Source organism: Raphanus sativus, chromosome 4, assembly GCF_000801105.2.
Source record: "Raphanus sativus cultivar WK10039 chromosome 4, ASM80110v3, whole genome shotgun sequence".
NCBI classification, from domain to species: Eukaryota; Viridiplantae; Streptophyta; class Magnoliopsida; order Brassicales; family Brassicaceae; genus Raphanus; species Raphanus sativus.
In genome coordinates, this window is record NC_079514.1 from 3,782,327 (window position 1) to 3,804,391 (window position 22,065).

Here is a 22,065-nt window from a genome sequence, read left to right on the forward strand (position 1 = left end):
CACCACCTCTGTCATATGCTGAACATCATACTTTGTAGGGGTAAATATTTCACGGAAGTATCTCTCTATAGTTGCAGCAATCTCTTCTTCTTTGTAAACAGTTGTACCATCCTCTGTCTCCATGATTGCAAATTTATTAATCGCTTTACGCTTTCTTGTAAAAGCATGGAAGAAGCTCGTGTTCTTGTCTCCCAAGTAGAGCTGGGCGTTCGGGTACCCATTCGGGTTTCGGTTCAGTCCATTCGGGTTTCGGGTTTTCGGGGTCAAAGATTTCAGCTCCATTCGGATATTTCTAAATTTCGGTTCGGGTTCGGTTCGGATCTTTGCGGGTTCGGTTCGGGTTCGGATAACCCATTTAAAATGTTTTTAAAATTTTCAAAATTCATTATATACTTTAAATTTTCAAAATCTATAAAAAAATAATATATTACATATAAATTTTCATAACATATATGTCAAAATATCTTAATTTAGCATATAAATTGGTTTTCTTGAATATTTGGATAAATAATCAATAGATATTTAACTATTTTTGGTATTTTCAGTATACTTTAGCTATTTTAAACATTTACTTTTGACTATTTGCATATATTTTCGAGTATTTTGGAAAATTTAAATGTATCTTATATATTTTTAATATTTTAATATACATTATATATAAAAATAATGTATATATTTAAGTATATAAATTTATTTCGGATACATTCGGGTACCCAAAATACTTCGGTTCGGATCGGGTTCGGTTTCGGTTCTTTAAATACCGAAATTTTGAACCCGTTCGGATATTTAATCAAATTCGGTTCGGGTTCGATGCTACTTTTTCGAATCGGGTTCGGTTCGGTTTTTCGGATTCGAATTATTTGCCCAACCCTATTCCCAAGTGAAGCCACAACTGTCAGCTCCTTTGCTTCCAGTAATTTTCCTCAAATTTGTAAGTATCTATGAGCTCTTTTTTCAGCTGCGTTAATAGATCTTCATATGGGCTCTGGGATATTTTCCTCAAATTTGTATATTTTGCATATTTTTAAGTTAGTTATAACAAAAAGTGACGTCAACCAAAAAAATGTTATCACAATAGTTGGAGACAAGATATTTGACCAAATCGCCCGGTTCTTTAAATATTAACTTCTCGTATACAATAATAATACCGCCTGGGAAAACAATAACCCTGCAACACGCTATGAACGTGGTTGACAGCACAAGCATGTTCAAACTAACGAGAGAAGTAGATTTAATTAACGTCACGTAGTTTACTGACAATATATATACCGTGAAAGAAAATGCAGGTTGAATTAATTATATTATCTCAGACTTCTCAGTCATTCGATCGGATGATGAGTTATGATTCATGAATGTGAACTTGACCTATGAGTTCACATGATTCATATATATTATATATTTTTATGATATGCGCCAGATTCTGATATAGATAAATAAGTAGTCTTACATAAAATGTAGTCTTGCATAAAATGTAGCCTTAATTTCATTTTCACCGTGATTCTTTGAACGTCCTGCGCTTATACCACAATACGCGAACAAACTCAGGCAGACATACTTGATACTTGTTTGCAACTTGCAAGTGTTGATACTGTTTACAAGGTGTATACATATAACTTCTCTTTTTAGTATTATAGCAGATTGCGTAATGCTCGTAGCCTCGTACTAGGAATCAAAGTTTCTCTCATAAGCAGTAATTTTTTTTGGAACATCATAAGCAGTACTTATTAGGTCTGTATGTGGTAGTTGTTGTTGACTTGTTCAACATTTAATACAAGAAAGACAAAAATTTCAGTCTTTTTTTTATTATCCCTAATACTAATCGACAATGTACCTTAATATTAATTGACCTAAGCTAGAATTCTAAGAAATTGTCATATTGCAATTATTTATGAGTCCGTTTCTCTTTTTCATTGTTTATGACTTATAAATAGTATTGTTTACGACTTCGAGCTTTTACTCCCTCCATTTCATATTACTTGTTGTTCTAAACTTATGCACACAAATTAAGAAAACATTTAATTTTACATATTTCCAAAATAAAAGTACTATTACCAATACACCTAACCATATATCAACCAATAGAAAAATAGAATAAAAAATATTGTCAATAAATTTTACATTGAAAACTGAAAACAACATTTATTTTAAAACAAAAAATTTCCTTTAAAACAACAAATAATTCAAAACAGAAGGAGTATTTAATACTGAAAATATCAGAGTTGTACTTATTAATAAATAAATAAATATATAATATTTTCTGTTTGAGCAAAATATCAGATGCTAGAGAAAAGTATACAGAACTTGAGCGTTTAATTTTGGGTTGAGATGAATAAACCAAAAAGTTATTTCTCAAATAGGCATATCAAGAATCCATGGTCAAGTTCTCAATTTTTTTTTTTCACACATAACACAAGTTGTAAAAAGGTTATTTTTATCTGAATAATTTAATATTATTTCAAAAAAAAAAGAATCCATGGTCAAGAATGTTCACATCTAAAACATATGATTGAAAACTAGTATATAAAGATGAGTATAGTTATTCGATATCATTTGGTTTTGCGGTGAAAATTTCTCACACATAATATTTAGTCTCTTAGATCGTTAGTTCATTTGTAAGTAATGATGAAATTCGCAGCAAGGGATGCAATATACTAAGGTATGATAGTGGTAGTGTAAAATGTAAATGCTTGAGTAATTCATTAAAGTAAAGATTAAGCCAATGGCTAGAGCTGGCCCTGAGATTTTGGAGGATGTAGACAAGTCAAGAGGAAATTCAATAATTTGGGAGTTGAAATTTTTTTTTTTACAAATTTGAGGGGTTTATGTCCATGTAATTTTTTTCAAAAATTTTGGGAGTTAAGATGAATGTTTCATTAGGTTTGGCTGAGGACCGGCCCTGCCAATGGCCTATGTACTACATTTCTATTTTTAAGGTCGTGCATTAAGGAAAACATAGTCATTGACTCATTAACGTTTGCGTAGAGAGTGTTGAAATGATTATGGTTAGACGAAAGGACTTGTGTCTCAAAAAAAAAAAACGGAAGGACTTGTACTTGAAAAGTTGAAATTAGTCTCAAGTCCAAATAAATTCTTCAATGGGCAATATTGGGCTTAGGGACCCATGGGCTTAGAGTGTTGAAATTGGATTTTATCAAAGACATGAGACACCGTAAACCCAATCATTGGACTAACTCTACGTATAATTCATCTTGCTGCTTTTGTTGTAATTTAATACGCAAACTATTATAAATCTGTAAATCTGTAAATCCAACTAAAGGTACCACTCTTTTCTAAGCCCCAACGTGGCGGTCGTCCAGCACTGAGAGAATCAAAGGCTGAACTATAACTTCCACACGTCGCATTTTCATTACGCAAAGGTGGGGGATATTTTCATAAATATTGAAAATTACGAGGCTACTTTCACCAAAGTAAAAAAATTAATCTGTTATTCTGTTATCCTTTTTGCGGTAAATTCCTGTTTTTCTATTTGTTTTTAATCTCTTGGTTTGTTGGTTTCACCAATAATGGAACTTCTCCATCATTCTTGTCTGTTCCCAAGAAAATCTTGAAAACGAGAAGAAGAAGAAGATGACTCTCTCTAAAGAGAATCACTGAAACCTCTGCTCTTTCTTTCTTTTTTTCTCGGATCGAGAGAGATGATAACGAATCCACGTCTCTTGTTCTACTCTTGCATTGCAAAAGGAACAGTGATTCTCGCCGAGTTCTCTTCCAAGGATGAGCCAGAGATCGAATCTATAGCTTTGCGATGCATCGAGAGCGTGCCTCCCCATCACTCAATGATCTCTCACACTGTCCGAAAGAGGACATACGCTTTGATCATAGACCGTCCGTTTACCTATCTCGCCATTTTAGACGAGGCCGTGACGAAAACAGAGTCTCTCTGGCTCTTCACTCGGTTGAAATCAGCCGTGGAGGCTCTGGTTTCAGACGGATCTGCGTTGAACAACAACCCGACAAAGCACTGTCTCCAGTCGAAGCTCGATCCTGTTTTCGCTGAGATCGCTACTGGTGGTGGTAATAACAACAACAAGGATCTGGAACCGGAGTTAGGCTTGGTTGGATCACCGAGGGAGATCAAGAATCCGAGTCTTGATTCATCGAAAGAACAACGCTCGTTGAAGCCGCTTCTTGCAAAGCCATTGATGGTGTTGAAGAAGAACAAGAAGAGGTTGCAGACGGAGGCTAAGATGGATGTGGGAGGAGGAGGAGGGGGTGTGATTAGTAGCAGGGGGTTACCAAGAAACGGATTGATTCATGATCATCATCATAGACAAAAGGCCAAGCAGATCTGGAAGAAACATGTTTGGGTTGTCTTGATGTTCGATGTCTGTATCTGTGTTGTTCTGTTTGGAATCTGGCTTTGGGTATGTCAAGGGTTTCAATGCATCCAAGGGTAGAAGATACTTTTCACTCACTAACTCACTCACTCTTCGTCAACATCAAATCCATCATTGCAAAAACAGAGCTTCTTCTTTTATGCTGTTGTTACTAAGTTATGGTTGAAGTGAATTTTCTTTCTTTTTCTTTTAAATCCAAGGTGTTGTTTCCAGGGTTAAATGCTGGCTTTACACCTTCGTGATGATGTTTACTATTATGTGTTTTTTTGAAGTTTTTCCTTCATGATGCAAAAGAAAAACAGTGTTTGTAAAAAGTAATGTATCTTTCGTTATCTTGGATGTCAATTTGTTCAGCTGTATTATGTGATTGGGACGAAAGATGGATGCATCTAGATAGATCCAGTTACATTATTATAGTTATTTGACATTTTACATTATGTTTAAGAAGTTCGAGATATACAAATTTAATCTTACATAGCAAAACTTTTAAAGGCAAGCAAGATCTTACGTGCCCTCTTGCATACCCAAAAAGCCAACACATGGAAGCCAAAGTGGAAAAAAGAAAATACAATGGCCAGAATATGCAAGAGATACTAGGGCCCCATTGCCTTCTGATGAGCTTCCAAATGATGTTATTCTTCTCATCAAGTAACCTTCAAAAAGAAAAGAAAAAAAAAGACTGAGATATCATTGTCCAAGAAGACTAAGATCATATGATTGACCAGGATCTTCCGTGGCGAGGTTAGTCCAATCGTTTGGGTTTTTGTTCATTTCTGAAGCCTTAATTTGGCTTGAGAAGAGCCCCATTAGCCTGAAGTCAAAATAAATTAAATCATAAAGAAAGCAGCGAGGCAAAGCTCTTGATATTAGGTAAAAGTTTTTGAGCTAATCTTCTTGCATAAAAAATCAGAGCAATCACATCATCTCTGCATAACACATGCTTAGAGTTCATAATACTACTCAGGAAGGTGGTCACAAAACATGATACTTTGATTACATTACAAACGATAAATCGAACAGAACGGATTACATCAAATCGCTGCTTTTGTAAGTTTATGCAACCAACAAGCATTAACTTTGCCATCAAAACCGTAACTGCACTGCATTCCAATTGCTGATATCTCTTTCACAAGATATTAGACACTTATCCATTGACTTCTAGTTCGCATTAAAAATCGTCTAGGTAATCCTGAATATGGAAATACTATATATTACCAAACTTCTGCAAAAATAGAACGATATAATTTTTTTTGTTAATTCTATGTGAATTAGGGTTAGACGTGTGTCGGCGTGTGTATATATATATTAATTAGCTTAGACACATATTCACATGATTCCTTATTGATCTTCCTTCTTGTATCAGCATCGGACTCGTTGCCCTTTGTGAGTATCTGTTATGTTGTTTTTCTATGTTAATTTGCATCGTAGTGTTGTTATTTTTAACCTAATAATTTTTTTTAGCTTTTGTTGAAACTTGGATGAAAGATGACGATGATGTGCGATCTTCCCCATGATTTGGTGAGTGAGGAGATACTCGCCAGAGTTCCCATAACATCTCTGAAAGCAATACGATCTACTTGCAAATTATGGAACGCTTTATCCAAAGACTTTATTGTTGGTAGTAAAGCAACATCAAGGAACCGGGCTTCGTAGCCTGGTGGTAATGGAACCTCGGCTGAGGTGCCCGCCACCCAGCTTCGAAACCCGGCCACAGCGATTTAACATCCTTACTGCTGGGGCGCTGGACCCCTTCCGGAGATATTTGGGAAAGTGGCTGCCCAGACACCAGAGATATCAAAAAAAAAAAAAAAAAGCAACATCAAGGCAATCTGAGTTTCTAGGCTTCACAACGATAAGCAATAAGGTTTGTTCCTTGAGATTCGATCTCCAAGGAGACTGCAATCACGACGGCTTGGTCAATCCATCTACGAAGCAAGTAGGTTTACTTGATCGAGTTGAGATATACAGAGTCTGTCACTATGATAGCTTAGTGTTATGTGTCACTAACGACAAAACGAAGCTTTTGGTGTGGAACCCTTATTTGGGGCAAACAAACTGGATCGAAATACCAAGCAAAAAGAATATTGCCGAGACAAACATGTATGCTCTCGGACACAATAACAGTAGCAAGGTCCCTAACTATAAAATTTTGAGTATACGCGGTATTGACGGTTATAGCCTCGTCTTGGGTTCTGAAATCTACGATTCTAGCTCTGATTCATGGAGTGTTCTCGACCTCATCCCCCCCCCCCCCCCCCGGCCTTGATATGGATCGTAATCAACACGGGGTGACTCTGAATGGACGTACGTACTTTTTCGCTAGAGCGAGAACTAATAAAAAGTATACGTTAGGGCTTGGCATGTTGCTTTGTTTTGATTATACAAAAGAGAGATTTGGACAGCCTCAGCCTCTCCCGGTAATCTCTGATGAAGAGAAGAATGTAGTTTTATCTCGTGTTGGGGAAGACCAACTCGCTGTGCTTTATGAGAAGTGGGAATCTAAGGTATTGAAGATTTGGGTTACAAATAAGATTGCGTCTGATGAGGTGGTGTCATGGAGCAAATTTTTGAAGGTTGATACGAGAAATATACCAATGGATTATCGAACTTTTCTGTTTCACTGGGATTATGGGAGCTTCTTCATTGACGAGGAGAAGAAAGTCGCTGTGGTTTTCCATGATCGCCTAATGGGTTTATCCAATCTCCACGCAACAACAGCTTACATCCTTGGAGAACAAGGATACATCAATTCATTGAAAATCGGATACTCTCTGAATGTTAAACCTAGTGGAATTTGCTCCCCACTTGTGTCGTCTTCTTATCTTCCAAGTTTAGTGCAACTCAATCAGCCAAAAAATCCAAGGTGTTGTTTCCAGGGTTAATTAAATATTGGCTTTACACCTTCGTGATGATGTTTACTATTGAGTGTGTGTTTTTTTTTTAAGTTTTTTCTTCGTGATGCAAAAGAAAAATAGTGTTTGTAAAGACTACCTACTGGACTGGGACACTCACCTCTTTTTCCATGGATATACTGGTTGCTATGGAAGAACCGGAACAGATTAGTTTTCGAAAGAAAATCCTTTACTGCAGTTGAACTGGTCACTAAAGCTTTATAAGAAGCTCGAAGCTGGGAAGAAGCCACTGCCACGGACAAAGTTCCTCCTCCTGCTTATCCACCACGATCCCGGTTCCCTGCCCCCCAGACCTCTACAGCTTTCAACTGCTTCACTGATGGAGCTTGGGACCCCATCTCCGGTAACAGTGGACAGGGATGGGTCTTTGTGGATCCCTCAGGTGTCGAGGTAAGACACCACTTTTCAAACCGACTCCATGTTGCTGCGCCCATTGTGGCGGAAGCTCTTGCGGTAAAGGCTGCACTTCTAGATGCGGTCACTCATGATTTCACTCAGCTGAACCTGTTCTCTGACTCGAAGTCTCTCGTCAATCTCCTCAACTCCTCCTCGTCTACAGTCTTACTTAACAGTTTGCTGTTTGATATCAGAGCTTTGTGTTGCAGATTTGACTCTATCTCATTTTCATTTATTCCTCGTTTAAACAATGCCTCTGCATACTCTTTGGCTAAGATTGCTTTAAGCCGTGTTGTAAGCCCTCCTTTTGGGGTGTAACTTTCCTTTATCTATCTAATCAAGTAGTTCGATCAAAAAAGGATGTCAAATTCGATGCAGCCTGATAGATCTATTTAAATAAATTATTATAATTATTTGACATTTTGTAGGTTTAATTAAGGAGTTCGAGATATACACATTTAATCCTTACATAGCAAACCCATAGCTGCAGTTGTCAGATAAACTTGTTACTGAGAACTTAGAGCTTCTTCAACGTGATATCTAAACAGATATCTCATTTTTAAGAAAATAAAAATAAAATAGAAGAGAGAAGCACAAAAAGTTCTCAAACTACATATTATCGGAACCGCATTTGAAACTTTGAGACCATTTGTCCTTTTGGTGAGCTTTTATGTATAAAAAACAAATCTAAATAAATAAATAACATGCATTAAAATAAAAAATTTGAGTGTTGATTGAGAACTCTAAATAGTCATCTTGATAATCTGTGCTGAAAAGAATGTTAAATTTATATAGTTGTTTGGTCAAATGTATAAAGTGTGAACTGGGCCTTAAGTCAAAAAAGGTTTTGGCCTATTTCATCAGCTGGTCGTATTCATTCCCGATTAGCTGCCATGCACGATAAACATAAGTTGCAGTACCGTCGGTGCAAGTCAGATAAGCTAGTATTGTAATTTGTTGTGATTGATAATAAATCTGTGTCACGTCTCATCTAGTTAGTTAAAGAATTGCTGATTATATGAGATACATGTTTGTAAGATACATATAGAGATACATATAGAGAACTGGAATACTTTTTCAACAAAAGTTTTGCGTCCGAACTGCATGTCGATCACCCGTACTTGAATGGCGTGTTCAACATGACCAAATATTTCTTAGAGCGTTCATTGCCGTAAGACCTGTTGAAACTACTTATTTTTATGTTCTGAACAAGATTTTCAGTAGTGTTTCAAAAAAAAAAGAGAACAAGAAGTTTAGCATGCATAGTATACTTTAAATTCATTGAACGTTTCCGCAATTCCGCTTAAACCTATACAAGTTTTCATACAACCTTCTTTCCTTAATAAAAGAATTTCGGTATGATTTAACTTATAAACATCATATAACTGTTCCACATATGTTCTTTCCGGTTTGAATGTTTGTTCTGTTTCATCTTCATTTTTTGCATTTTACCGACGCAAGTGGCTTCCTTGTAAGCAACGGTGCAACATCTTGTAATTGAACCAGTGATTATATATGTCTATAAACTTGATACAATGACAACGTATTATCTTTTCAAATGTTATTATATTGACTTAAAAATGTTTTACTATTTTGTGTGTTTATTTGCAGATACACCAACTCCTGCAATTCTAATTCCGTGTCCAAACAAAACAAGAAATACAAAACTTAACAGGATATAAAACAGCTTCCGATCGTTTTCACTTACCAAAGATACTTATAAACAAATAACTTTTTTATGGTAGTGGCCAATTTGCATATCAATTCTTCATCGGATGTAGATTAATTATAACTCGTGTCAAAAAACTAAAAATCTAGTAGAAAGTATATTGTGAATATGTACTTGTAAATATCATATATTGCCATTAAACAATCTAACCAAATAATTTGTAAGGAGTTTTCAAATATGAATATATTTATCACTTATCAGTCTATTCAAGGAAACCCAAGCCCTTGATTGCGATTTCACGGAGCACATCACATACAATTAATATGAAAACACATTTAAATATAGTACATATTTTCAACTGGATGTCAAAAGAAGAAAACATATATATTCACCTCAAAGTCCTGATAAGTAGGCCATGCATGGACTATATATATAGTCAATGCATATATGTTTTTATCTTTTGAAGAAGAAAATTTCGTTGTTGTCGCTTGATGCATATATGTTGAAATGTGATCTGGAACTAAAACCGCCGCTTGTTTTAGGCGAAACTCCAAAACCGTTTTTGAAGGAGTTCAGCAACGTTAGGACATGCATGAAATGTCAAAACTTGCAAGGGCTAGCTCACAAGGATAATATGACGCGCCTAAATATTTATTCTGTCTGCTTAAACATGCATCATTTCACCACACACATAAATAGCTCATGCAACGAAAAAAAGCTGCCTTTGAATTTTCAACGCATCACATTCCTCGTTGTCTTCACCAATATTTCGCTCCACGTATAAATTCATCACAAACTATTACAGGTTGTGCAAACGTCATTTAACGTGAAACATTATTATTCAATTAATTGGATTCCCATAAATAAACTAACGAAACAACGTCATCTCATTAGTGGCTTTCACTAAACAATGATTTGCTACGCTCCATGCTCGCATATTTTAGGATACACCTATGATGGCCTACATATGTTTAGTTTAAAGACTAAATCACTCGTATAATTGACAAAACAAGAACACTTTTTTGTCGACGAACAAAAGACCTTTTCAAAATACATAAATATCTATCATTAATTGGCACCATTAACCACTATCGCAGCTTATAGGCAATAAAGGCTTGACATGAAATCTTAAAGGATCCAACGTTACGAAAATCGTTTGTAGGACCCTCTTCTTTTAATTTATTTATTTTCCACTGATGTGTATCTCTCTCGTGAATAAGCGCCACACAAGCACAAGGAGCGTTTTGTTTAATTTCCTCTTCTACGACTTTACATAATACAGTATATACTATTCCTCACAGTATTCTACCTTACCTTTTTTAATTTCTTTTGTTCATATAATTCGAATGTACCATACTTCTCTATTTAAATCAACTTATTATTCTTAAAACGTCAAAGAAAGTTTATATTCAAAAGAAGAAAAAGCTATGGAATGTGAAAGCGATGATCAAGAACGGTTCTGTGCGACTCCTAAGCTGTCTCTCTTCTCGATTCCGTTAAACAGAGCATCTTCCGAGACTCCTGGCCTAGCGACGCCGCCTGTGAACATCGCCGGATCGGTCCCGTTTATATGGGAAGAAGCTCCGGGAAAGCCACGCGTTTCGGATGAGGACAAACCGCCGGCTTTCAAGCAGAACGCCGTGCGGTGCCTTGAGCTTCCGCCGAGACTAGTTTTGCAAGCCGCCGTGAATGAGCCATCTCCGACCACAGTTCTTGATGGTCCTTACGTTGTACCACGTCGGTCTCTGTCGTTGACAAGGAGAAGCGAGAAAGACACTGAGTGTAGATTTGACTTTTCACGTTCCACGAACGGTCGCTGCTGCGACGGCGGCGACACAACGGTGAATATCAGCAGAGTCAAAAGAAAAGGAAGTCTTTTAAACCTTTCTCATTCCAAATCGCAGTTCTTGGTACGTTTTGATTTTGAATCTGCTAACTTTTCTCATCATACCTCTTCTGTTCTAAAAATCTCGTTTGAGTTGTTTAGTTGTTTTCAACTAATGTAGATTTGAATTATATATTCTTTTAAGTACAAAGAGTTTTTTTCTCATTCACTTTCCTTGAAATCCTGGTCTTTTGATTGGTTGCTCTTTATGTTATGTTTGGGGTTGTAGTTATACATTTTTGAGGTTTAAGAGAAATTAATTATTTGGCCTATTTTGCTTCCATAATAAAAATACAGGCAAGGGTTTACAGAGGGTTTAAGCAAGTAATTCCATGGAGACGTAGGCAAGATAATCTTCCAAGGATGAGTTCTTCCAATGTCTAATAAGAATCTCTCCACTTTCTATGTAACTCTTTAGTTCAAAGATTAATATTCATCTGTATATACCATATAATTTACAGACATGTCATAATAATTACAGTTTTAACCTTTTACTAAATGTACTAATTAACATAATCAAATTATGACACATACCGGTGGGGGAGCTAAGACAATGTGACAAACCCACTATGTTTTCTCTCTTTCTCACATCAATGGTTCATGTTCATATCATCTTTATGTTTCCTTGAATAGTTCATTATACATGTAGATATTAACAATTTTTAGCACTCTCATCCATCTCAAAATAGTATACTCTCTTCTTCTGTAGTTTTTGTTTGTAGCTCTCATTTTAAACTTGTATCAAGATTTTGAAGAACTGCATTCTAATTGGTCTTATATGAGGACTCAACAAATCCTTGAAAGAAGATCCAAGATTGTGAGAAACAAAAGACCCACTAAAACACATATAGAATAAAATGCATTTAAAAATAAAAAGCTAATGAAAGAAGCTTATTGCTAGCTTACGAGATTCACAACCTCAAAAGCTCTTCTTGCTACTCCAAAGCCAACACAAAGAGGTCGAAGAGGAAAAACATACAATGGCGAAACTTTTTCTATAGCGGAGTATGCAAGAGATGCTATCTTTATTGCATCTCCCACTTGCAACAATGATGTGTAGATTATCGGGAAAATGATATAGCACAAGAAGTAGAAGAAGAAGGTACACCTCTCAGAGGCATGTTCTGTCTCAAAACCATACAAGATATGAAGGTTTTCGAGGAGAAAGAGGATTGCTTTATTGCATCTCTCTTACTTGCAATAGTGATGTGTAGATTATCGGGGAAATGATATATATGAACAAGAACATACCACATATAAGTATCTTTTTAGGAGACCATATTATAATAAATGTCTTACCATGCTAGTTATAAGATCATCATCATCCATAGCCACATGTTGAATATGTGGATTTTCATGTTGATCAGATATATACGATCCATATTGTACATATAACAAACAATTTCATGTCTGTTTATGGAAACAAAGACAACCCCTTTTAAGTGTTTTTGCATACAATAGTTTGTTTTGAGAAATATAGATACTTATTGGAATGCAATTTTAGGACATTATATATTTCAAGTGCTTGTAGACCAGACCTCGATGTGTTTGACATCATCACCAAACATAAATAATTTAAGACCTCATTCACCAAAACCATAGGCAATATAACAAATAACATATTTGCGATACATATTACCCATTTCAAGTAGATCAATTTCGTCTCTTAGGCTTACTCGATTGTTTTCTCTGTTAATAAAATATTAAAAAGTAGTTGTGTAGTGTTAGGTGTTCTTTGTTATTTATAAAAGTGGATTAAACGCATATAAAATTTTGATGAGAACAAACTTTTGAGTAATTGATTAAAAATTGATGTTTACATTAAGTTGAAGATGCGTAAAACAGAATCCACCGCTATAGCAATTGTAATACCAAATGGGTGAGCTGATATTAAACAAAGAGCAATCCAAAATTTTATTTCTGCTCCATACCTAGGTAGTTTACACTTACCTGGATCCACTTGAGGAAAATCTCTTTCAATTATTTCCCAAAGCAAACTGGTCCCAACATGCTTCTAAAGAATCAAAATAGATCAAAACATTTGTCTACATGAATGACATGCGGCATATGCATAAGACATGTGTTTAAACTTTTTGCGAATAAACATATATTAGTTTGAAATAAAAACAGTAAAGAACTGTTTAGTAACTTTTTATGGCTAAATATAGATGTATATAAATGTTTGATTGTATGGTAACATACATTTTTAGTTTAACGGTAATAATAGTTTTTTTGCATAAAACAAATAGATCATATATAAAATTTGAAATGTCATTTTTATATGAATCGTGTATAAGTTGAAGATATTGTTATGTTTCAGCTACGTTACGACTGTTTTTCGTCACTTCAGCTATACCTCGAGGTATGAACTTTTCAAAGGCATGATTGGGTTTAAATGCAACAAATATTAGAAGAAACAGAAACAAAAATTCTTGAATTTTGTTGTGTAAACTGTAAACTGTTAAAATGCAGATAGAAAATAAAAACTGTAAAATTAGTCAATGGTCAAACTGTAAGTTGGCTAATTCCATTCTTGGGCTCAGATCCATTAATAAAAAGCCCATTATCGAAAAGTTGACCGTTAAGTCAGTTAAAAGAGGCCTTCGTTGATTCTCTTATCTTCAGATACTAAAGAGAGAATCCACTGCCACTAATCAAACTCGTCGCCATTTTCTCTTTCTCCTCCGAGTCAACTCGCTCTCGCCTGACTCACCGAGTCATGGCGCTTCTTAGGCCTCACCTTCATCGCTTTCACTCCAACACTCTCCACCAATCAGCCCCTCATACTAAACCAATCTCCGACGCCGGCGGCGGTGGACTTGTCGTCTATCCCACTTACGGTCGTCGTCGTCGTCACCACCGTTGCTCCGCGATTGCGATCGACGCTCCGTCGTCTCTCGCGGGCGTGACGCCTATCCGGTGGGGGTACACGAGCGTTCAAGGGTTCAGGGATGAGATGGAGGACGACATCGTCATCCGTTCGGAAGCTATAGATAGCTTCTCCTTCGCAGCCGTTTTCGACGGCCACGCTGGATCGTCCTCTGTTAAATTCCTCAGGTAAACTTGTGTTAATCTCTCTCATGCAAAGCTCAGTTTTTTTGAAGTTTGATGGTTTTTAATAGGGAAGAGCTGTACAAGGAGTGTGTTGGAGCATTACAAGTTGGATCGTTGTTGAGTGGAGGCGATTTTGGTGCGATCAAGGGAGCTTTGGTCCAGGCTTTTGAGAGCGTGGATCAGAGTTTGCTCAAATGGTGAAGCTTTCGTTTAAGGGTTTGAGTTAATTTTGATTTTTGGGTGTAGTAAAGTCTCATTCTTTTTTTATGGTTTTGGATATCCAGGCTAGAGACAAAGGGTGAAGAAGATGAATCGGGTTCAACGGCTACTGTGATGCTTATCAGAAATGATGTTTCCTACTTTGCACATATTGGTGATTCTTGCGCTGTAAGTCTTCTTGATTTACAAGTTTGTGGAGATTTTGTATCATTGTGTGACTGACTCTCTGTTGATGCAATTGAAATAGGTCTTATCTCGGTCTGGACAAATAGAGGAGTTGACTGATTCTCATCGTCCATATGGAAGTACTAAGGCAGCTGTTCAGGAAATGAAAAGAATCAAAGATTCTGGTGGATGGGTGTGTGTCTTCCTAATCACTTACTGGAATTTGCTTGTGTGTGTAACTTTGGATTTGGATAAGAACCGGTTTATTTTCTTTCATTCAATCAGATTGTCAATGGAAGAATTTGTGGAGACATAGCTGTATCCCGTGCTTTCGGTGACATCCGGTTCAAGACAAAGAAGCATGAGTTGGGATCTCTGTCTCTTTTCGTACAGTTTGCTCCTTTTTTTTGTTTTTGATTCTGCTTCATTCCTCACTATATATAGTTCATGAGCACAGGATGTTGAAGAAGGGTGTCGATGAAGGAAGATGGTCCGAGAAGTTTGTGTCCAGGTTGCTTCTAGTTTTTTTCTTTCAAAACTCTTCAAGGATCTCTGTCCTCCTGATTTGATGGAATGTTGCAGAATCGAGTTTAAAGGGGACATGGTTGTCGCAACACCGGATATATACCAAGTACCTCTTACATCGGATGTGGAGTTCATTATTTTAGCTTCTGATGGATTGTGGGACTACATGAAGAGGTTTCCCCTTCTCCTTTTTTTTTGTTTTACTCCTTCCTCATATGATTTTGTCAGGAAGAGCTGATGACAATGATCAAATGTTTTTTGCTGATGCAGCAAAGATGTAGTTAGTTTCGTAAGGGAACAGCTCCGAGAACATGGAAATGTCCAGGCAAGCTTTTTCTTTTCTTTTTTCATGTTCTTATAATAATCCACAACACATAGAAGATATGGTTTTGAGTCTGAGCTAGTCTGTTCCTCTGTCACAGCTTGCTTGTGAAGCTCTTGCGCAAGTTGCTTTGGTAAAAAATAACTAAAAACCCTTTTCCTCTCAAGATTTTCTTTAAAATCAGGATCCAGATACTGACATCTCTGTCTGTAATTTCAGGATCGGAGATCAGAGGACAACATCAGCATCATCATCGCTGATCTAGGGTAAGGTCTTTCAAATTCGTAACTTAATTCAAGGATCCAATTCATAGAGACTTTGTTTCGATGAAAACAGAAGAACAGAGTGGAAGAAGCTCCCAGTGCAGCGACAAAACATGGTGGTTGAACTGGTTCAGGCGGCAGCCACTGTGGGTATAGTTACCGTTGGCATATGGATGACTTCTCTTCTCTCTTAGAGTGAAATAAACACATCCAAATCTCCTTTCCTTGGTGTATATAAAACATGTAACTATGTCAAACTCTCTATTAGCCCTTCCCATAGAGATGGAGATGTGACATAAACCACATGTAAAATCTCTGGAGTATATGCTTAGTGTAAAGAAAAAAAAGAAGTTCATTCCAACATAAACCACATTATATGGACTATCAACTTCCATGAAGAGAAGGTAGATTAATCACAAACAAAGCCAATATTTTATTCAACAAAGCCAAAACTTGGAAGGAAACCAATATTTTACAAGATATTCAACAATGGAGGTAAAACCAAAACTTGGAAGGAAACAAAAGGAGCCACATGATTATACATTAACGCATGCTTTCAGACAGACATTTCATATCTTCTTGAGGAACTCCATGATGTGAGTACCATGGGCTCTGCAGACAACTTGGAAGCCCTGAAAACCGGAATCTTTGGCCAAGGCCTCAAACTCCTTCTCTGTCCTTTCTTTGCCTCCAGGGTTGTGAGCCAGCATGAGGCAGTCCATGTGGACAACTTCCTTTGTCATGAGGCTGGAGTCTGGCACCACTGGAAGTATGAATTCCGCCACTATCACTTTCCCGTTGTCCGGGAGCGCTTCATAGCAGTTCTTGAGAAGTTTCAAGCAGTGTTGGTCGCTCCAATCATGACATATCCACTGCCACATGTGAGATTGTGTTAAGAAAAACAAATGTCTGAGATGCAATTTAACAAAACTTGTTGCCAAAAACTACTAACCTTCATGAAGATGGCATCTGCTTTAGGAACATTCACAAACATATCTCCTCCAACGTGTTCAATACCTGAATCATTCAACAAAACTGAAACTAAGACACTGAAAACTTCCATGGAAACATATATAAAAGGATTCATTACCAGGATAGGAAACAGCTTCCTCAATGACATGAGGTAGATCATAGAGGATGCCTTTGATGTGTGGGTGCTTGGAGAGAATCATACGGAGAGTGACTCCGATGCCACCACCAACATCTACCAAGGAAGACAACCCCTCAAAGCCTTTGTAGGTCTCCAGAATCTTGGTCATGACGATGGTGGTGTGGTTAGACATTGCAGTGTTGAACACATTGTTGAATCTCGGGTCAGTCCCTTGGTACTCAAAAGGATCCATACCAAATGCTCTCTCGAATGGAATCCCACCTTCAAGAACTGCATCTTTCAAATGGTACCTGCACTCATATGATAGATATTATTATTATAAACTTGTTTCTTGGTTAAGTGTATTATTAATTACCAATAAACATTTTTGTATACCAGCTCTCCGTTGTGACCCTGTCTCTGTTCAAAAGACAGAGTGCAGCGAGTGAAACTCCATCTTCGTTCTTTGTCAAGTACTTGCAAACCGGTGCAAGTCCGTAAAGACGCTCCACGCCGCCGCCGTCAAGAAGCTTACGGACAGAGCAGGTCAAGATGGAGTAAGACGCAAGCAACCTGAGGATCCGGTCGACCATGACTGGAGCATCAGGGTTCTTGGTCGGGAGATAGGAAGTTATCTCAGCAGAGGAGAGTTGGCCCCCAGGGAGATCAGCATTCTTGGATATGATCTCGAGCAGGTTGAGCTCTAAGGCCGATGTCAGAACCATCGGAAGCACGGTGGCAGTAGCGAGCTGCATAGCAAAGAGATTAGCCTCTTCGTCGGAGATTATCGCCGGAGTGATCGGTATTTCAGCCGAAGATCCCATCATGTGACTCTGTTTCTAGATTGTGTTTACTCTGTTTTGTTTCTTTCCCGCTTGTTTTAAAACGGTTTTTAGTCTCTGCTTTTGAGAAAGATCTGATGAGTGAGAATTGAGAACTGAGTTGAGCTAGATTTATAGTAAGAACTAAGAAGTTAGCATATTCTATATGGAACTAAATGTACTCTGCAGTCTAAAATTATTGGTGTGAGTTTTGCTCTTTTCTATTTACCAACCTCCACATGATATTTTTTTTAAAGTTTATATATTTGTCGGTGTGAAACGTTCGTTCAATATAAGTTTAAACATATGCATATATATTTGAAAATTAAAGTAAATCAGGTGGAGAAACGCATGGCTCATGCAACAGTCGGTGGTTCTAAGTTTTGCCTTCTGACACCTTTTAAGCATTTATCCTATGGGCTAATTAGGTAAAAAGTGTCTCTTCAGAGTTTTATTTCCGAAAGAATTAATTAGCAGAATTGTAGATAAGTTTGGCTCATAAGTTTGATGTTATTTTTGTTTGTTTATCATTGTAATACCCAAGTTGGCATATGGGGTTAAAAGCTCATGAAATTCAGTTCTGCTCACGTTTTTTATGTCTGGACGAGGATGATGGTGACTGTTAGTAGCGTGTAAACCACCCACCACCTAGGGCCTAGGCCATCTTTTTTTGTGGTTCAACTTCAATCCCCTTACTATTATTTGAGGAGACCACTAATCAAAGTAACCTTTTGCTCATGTGTTTATTACATGTGTGCCATTTCCTATGTGGCATCTCCATATTTAACCTCACACCATTTTTTCAAAAGCTCATCCTTGCTTAGAGTATTTACTTCTCATACCATTCTAATGGACATATGTTATATTGAATAGGGAATAAATGTTATTAATACGTGTATTGCTTTATGTTATATTATTTATGATCATGCGGTGGTTACAATACGTGTATTGCCTTACGTGATGTGCTTTACGTTTACTTCTCATACCATTTTTGGTGATTAAAATGGCACTTTTATACGGCTGTTTTATAGTTTATGTTTATACAGACAATAACATTATATATACTTCTTTTATATTTTGGTGATATTTTGGTGATGTATTCTTTCTCAACTGAAGTTATAATGCTCATACTAACATAAAATATATATATATATATATTTTTGTTGCAACAAAAGAACATATATATATATTTTTATTCCAAGAACATATATATATTTATATATATATATATTGTTAATATAATGCTCATACTTATAATAGTGGTAGTTGTCATATTTTATACTTTATTTATATTTTATCCATCGTTTCGTGAAAACATATATTTATATATTTATTTTTATATTTTATGTTTATCGTAATTTTTATATTTTTTTATTTCTATGATACAACCATAATCCTATTCCAAAAAATGCCATTATTGATTATTTAAACGATTCTAAATATTGATTACTCTACGATTAAATCGGACCAGTCTTCCATATTTAGAGTATTTTTGGTTATCATAATTTATTGAAACTTTATCAATTACGGCAATACACATAAATTCAGGGTCAATGTATTATGTTTTTTTAATTATGTTAAAATTTGATTCCTTCATTCCAATTATAGGAAGGCGTATTATTTTGTTGCCTTTTTTGCATAATGATATTGATGCGTGATTACTAATCCACATTAACTAATATATGGCCTCCGTAACATAATACATTATTGTCACATTCGGTATCACCAATCTCGGATTCTTGATTGATATTTGAGGCATATTCTTAGTTTGTAGTTACCATAATTATAAAAACTCTTTGTCACATCTCCTATATATTATTTTAGAAGCACTAAAAAAAATAACCTTCACTTCATGTGCTATTTACATAATGTCATTTCCTAGGTGGCATGTTCACATTTACTCTCACAACCATCTTGAAAAAACCCTTACATTACTAGAAAAAATTATATGTATATGCCATTAATAAATCAGTCCAAAATTTAGTATTATTAAGAGTATACACATAATCAATCCCTTACTTATTATTTCAATCAATCATGAGCATAATTTTTTTTTCCATATATAACATACCGATACAGTTTCCATAGTTAACATTTTCGTACAATATATAGTTAAGACCAAATTTTATTAAATATTCATTGAACTGCGGTTTTCATTCGGTAATAAGGAAAATAAAATCACAAATATAGGTTGATGAAACTTTATAGGTAAAGGAACTATTAGTTACCCGTTCTCACCTGACAACACTTTATATGGTATTTTAGTAATACAAATTTTATTTATAATGAATAAAAGGTTCTGAAAAATGATTTTAAATAAATAAGAAAAGAAAAGAAAAGGTTTAATAAATTTTTTAAAAATTATTAATGAATATAAAGTGTTGTGTCCTCTTTCCTTTAGCGTTTTTTCTGTATGATTGAAAATACATTATAAACATTATTATGTATACCGTGAATGAATTACGTTTCCATATTCATTAGCATCCATAATTATCGTTTTCATTTTATTTCCATAATGAACATTCCGATAAATTTTACATACTTAACATTTCAATTGTGTTATTCATTTTGTTAATGAATAACCCGTTTTGATAACAACCATTTCATATCCCATTATCAAATTCTGATACAATGAATAATGATCATAACTCATATATATATTTGTTAACAATGTCTATAAAACTAATATAGACCAAATAATTAAGTAAATTGTCTTTTCAAATCAGTCTAATTAAGTTCATGTTTTTTGGTTAAGCCAATATATTGTATAAACATATGTCTAAACATATATATAATATTAACATTAGTTGGGTTTTTGGCCAAGATAATATTGTATATATATATTTGTCTAAACATATATATACTTAAGTTTTACGTTAGTTGGCTTATAAGTTATAACTCATTGTACAATACTTTCAAAAAGAAGTCCATAAATTTCATGCAATCACTTAAATTAAGCACATTGACTTTTTTAATTAAGGAATCAACATAATTGTTGATACTGCAAAATATCCGATTGGTAATTGCTGTAGCTTTAAAATTTTTGCTGTAGAAAAAAAGCTGTAGACTTTTTGCTTTGGCTTTAGATTTTATTGCTGTAGATTTTATGGAGAGCTCAAAAAAATTTGATTTGAATATTTGGCTTTAGAAAGCACTTACACAGCTGTAGATTATTTCCGGAGCTGTGATTTTTAAAAAGTCAATAAAACTTGATTGCTGTGAATTTAGTGCTTTAGAAATAAATGGTGCTCTGGACAGCACCTACAGCCATTACCAATCACACCCAATATTGGATGGAGTGAAAGTATCATTAAATAATATCCTATATTTTATTCCCTTTCATATAATACTTTCCAAAATCATATATTAATTAATTTTGTCTCCATAAATATTCAATCAGGTTAACTATATAGTCAAATATAATAGTCAATGTTTTCTAAATTTTTTCCCCTGCATATTTATACTTTCCAAAATAATAAATTATATAAACTAAACTTTATGAATTTTTGGGGTTGTATTTTCGCGAATATTCGTTTGACACAAAACTTTATGAATTTTTGGGGTTGACACTAAACTTTATCCCTATGTGACTATATATATCATACTAAACTAATGTCTTTTGTTATTTTTCTTAATAACATTCTGAGCACACTATGTTTATATATATATTTATATATTTTTTTAATAGCATTATGAAGACACTATGTTTATATAATAGCACTCTGAAGACACTATGTTTATATATATATATATATAATGAATATTTCGATAAAATTTTGGAATTAATGGTTTGAATTTATTGTTACAGAAAATATACATATGTTAATAAAATCATATGATAATAAATATTTATATTGAAATATACTATATATCTATGTCAATTTCATTGAAATTTAATTATATACCATATAAAAATATAAAATATTTTGATTTATTTACTATAAAATATGTAAATAAACAAGAAGTATTGTTTTATTTATGTGATTACTCTAATCCCATATATATATATATATATATATATATATATATATGTATGTATATATATATTATATATATATATATATATATATTTATATTGAAAAACAATTGATTACTCTAGCATGTGTGATTTATTAATTAATATTTTTAAAAAATTAAAAAGAGATGGATACATTGAATATATATTTAGAAGCTATTAAATCATCTAGCGAGAATATGGAACGAGAATATGGATTGCAGAAAAATACTTATTTCCTAATTATAATCCATGTTTCTTCGTCACAACACCGATTGAGAGTAATTTGAACTTTAAAGTGTCGATTTTGATAATCTGAAATGGCAACGTTTTTATTTCAGCACACTGGTTTCCTTAAATGAGCGTAGAACATTTTTTAATATTTAACCAAA

At 34.9% G+C, this 22,065-nt stretch overlaps 4 protein-coding genes and 1 pseudogene across 4 annotated transcripts; 4 read left to right on the forward strand and 1 right to left on the reverse strand.

Moving 5' to 3' along the window:
• The first annotated feature begins 3,502 nt into the window (after window positions 1–3,502).
• Window positions 3,503–4,697, forward strand: LOC108849764 (phytolongin Phyl2.1). Its single transcript, XM_018623367.2, has one exon. The coding sequence runs from the start codon at window positions 3,657–3,659 to the stop codon at window positions 4,416–4,418; it is 762 nt and encodes a 253-aa protein (XP_018478869.1). The 5' UTR covers window positions 3,503–3,656; the 3' UTR covers window positions 4,419–4,697.
• Window positions 4,698–4,847: 150 nt separating this feature from the next.
• On the forward strand, window positions 4,848–7,961 carry LOC108849986 (F-box/kelch-repeat protein At3g13680-like; annotated as a pseudogene).
• A 2,662-nt stretch (window positions 7,962–10,623) lies between these two features.
• Window positions 10,624–11,806, forward strand: LOC108851994 (uncharacterized protein At4g00950). Its single transcript, XM_018625478.2, has 2 exons — window positions 10,624–11,245; window positions 11,518–11,806. Exons 1-2 carry the CDS (start codon window positions 10,763–10,765, stop codon window positions 11,602–11,604), a joined length of 570 nt encoding a protein of 189 aa, XP_018480980.2. The 5' UTR covers window positions 10,624–10,762; the 3' UTR covers window positions 11,605–11,806.
• Window positions 11,807–13,840: 2,034 nt separating this feature from the next.
• LOC108855333 (protein phosphatase 2C 57) lies at window positions 13,841–16,135 on the forward strand. Its single transcript, XM_018629128.2, has 11 exons — window positions 13,841–14,277; window positions 14,343–14,471; window positions 14,559–14,661; window positions 14,741–14,851; window positions 14,944–15,023; window positions 15,116–15,169; window positions 15,241–15,357; window positions 15,454–15,508; window positions 15,606–15,638; window positions 15,725–15,771; window positions 15,842–16,135. Exons 1-11 carry the CDS (start codon window positions 13,940–13,942, stop codon window positions 15,960–15,962), a joined length of 1,188 nt encoding a protein of 395 aa, XP_018484630.2. The 5' UTR covers window positions 13,841–13,939; the 3' UTR covers window positions 15,963–16,135.
• A 42-nt stretch (window positions 16,136–16,177) lies between these two features.
• On the reverse strand, window positions 16,178–17,887 carry LOC108855334 (flavone 3'-O-methyltransferase 1). Its single transcript, XM_018629129.2, has 4 exons — window positions 17,255–17,887; window positions 16,859–17,169; window positions 16,721–16,785; window positions 16,178–16,640 (listed from the first exon to the last, which is right to left on the reverse strand). The coding sequence occupies exons 1-4, from the start codon at window positions 17,683–17,685 to the stop codon at window positions 16,338–16,340; spliced, it is 1,110 nt and encodes a 369-aa protein (XP_018484631.1). The 5' UTR covers window positions 17,686–17,887; the 3' UTR covers window positions 16,178–16,337.
• Window positions 17,888–22,065: the final 4,178 nt, after the last annotated feature.

Coding starts and splice junctions, on each gene's coding strand:
- LOC108851994 (XM_018625478.2), top strand. CDS start 10,763: ATGGAATGTGAAAGCGATGATCAAGAACGGTTCTGTGCGACTCCTAAG. Junction 11,246..11,517: donor ATTCCAAATCGCAGTTCTTG/GTACGTTTTGAT, acceptor ATAAAAATACAG/GCAAGGGTTTACAGAGGGTT.
- LOC108849764 (XM_018623367.2), top strand. CDS start 3,657: ATGATAACGAATCCACGTCTCTTGTTCTACTCTTGCATTGCAAAAGGA.
- LOC108855334 (XM_018629129.2), bottom strand. CDS start 17,685: ATGATGGGATCTTCGGCTGAAATACCGATCACTCCGGCGATAATCTCC. Junction 16,786..16,858: donor GGAAGCTGTTTCCTATCCTG/GTAATGAATCCT, acceptor TGAATGATTCAG/GTATTGAACACGTTGGAGGA. Junction 16,641..16,720: donor CAGATGCCATCTTCATGAAG/GTTAGTAGTTTT, acceptor CACATGTGGCAG/TGGATATGTCATGATTGGAG.
- LOC108855333 (XM_018629128.2), top strand. CDS start 13,940: ATGGCGCTTCTTAGGCCTCACCTTCATCGCTTTCACTCCAACACTCTC. Junction 14,662..14,740: donor ATATTGGTGATTCTTGCGCT/GTAAGTCTTCTT, acceptor CAATTGAAATAG/GTCTTATCTCGGTCTGGACA. Junction 15,024..15,115: donor TTCAAGACAAAGAAGCATGA/GTTGGGATCTCT, acceptor TCATGAGCACAG/GATGTTGAAGAAGGGTGTCG.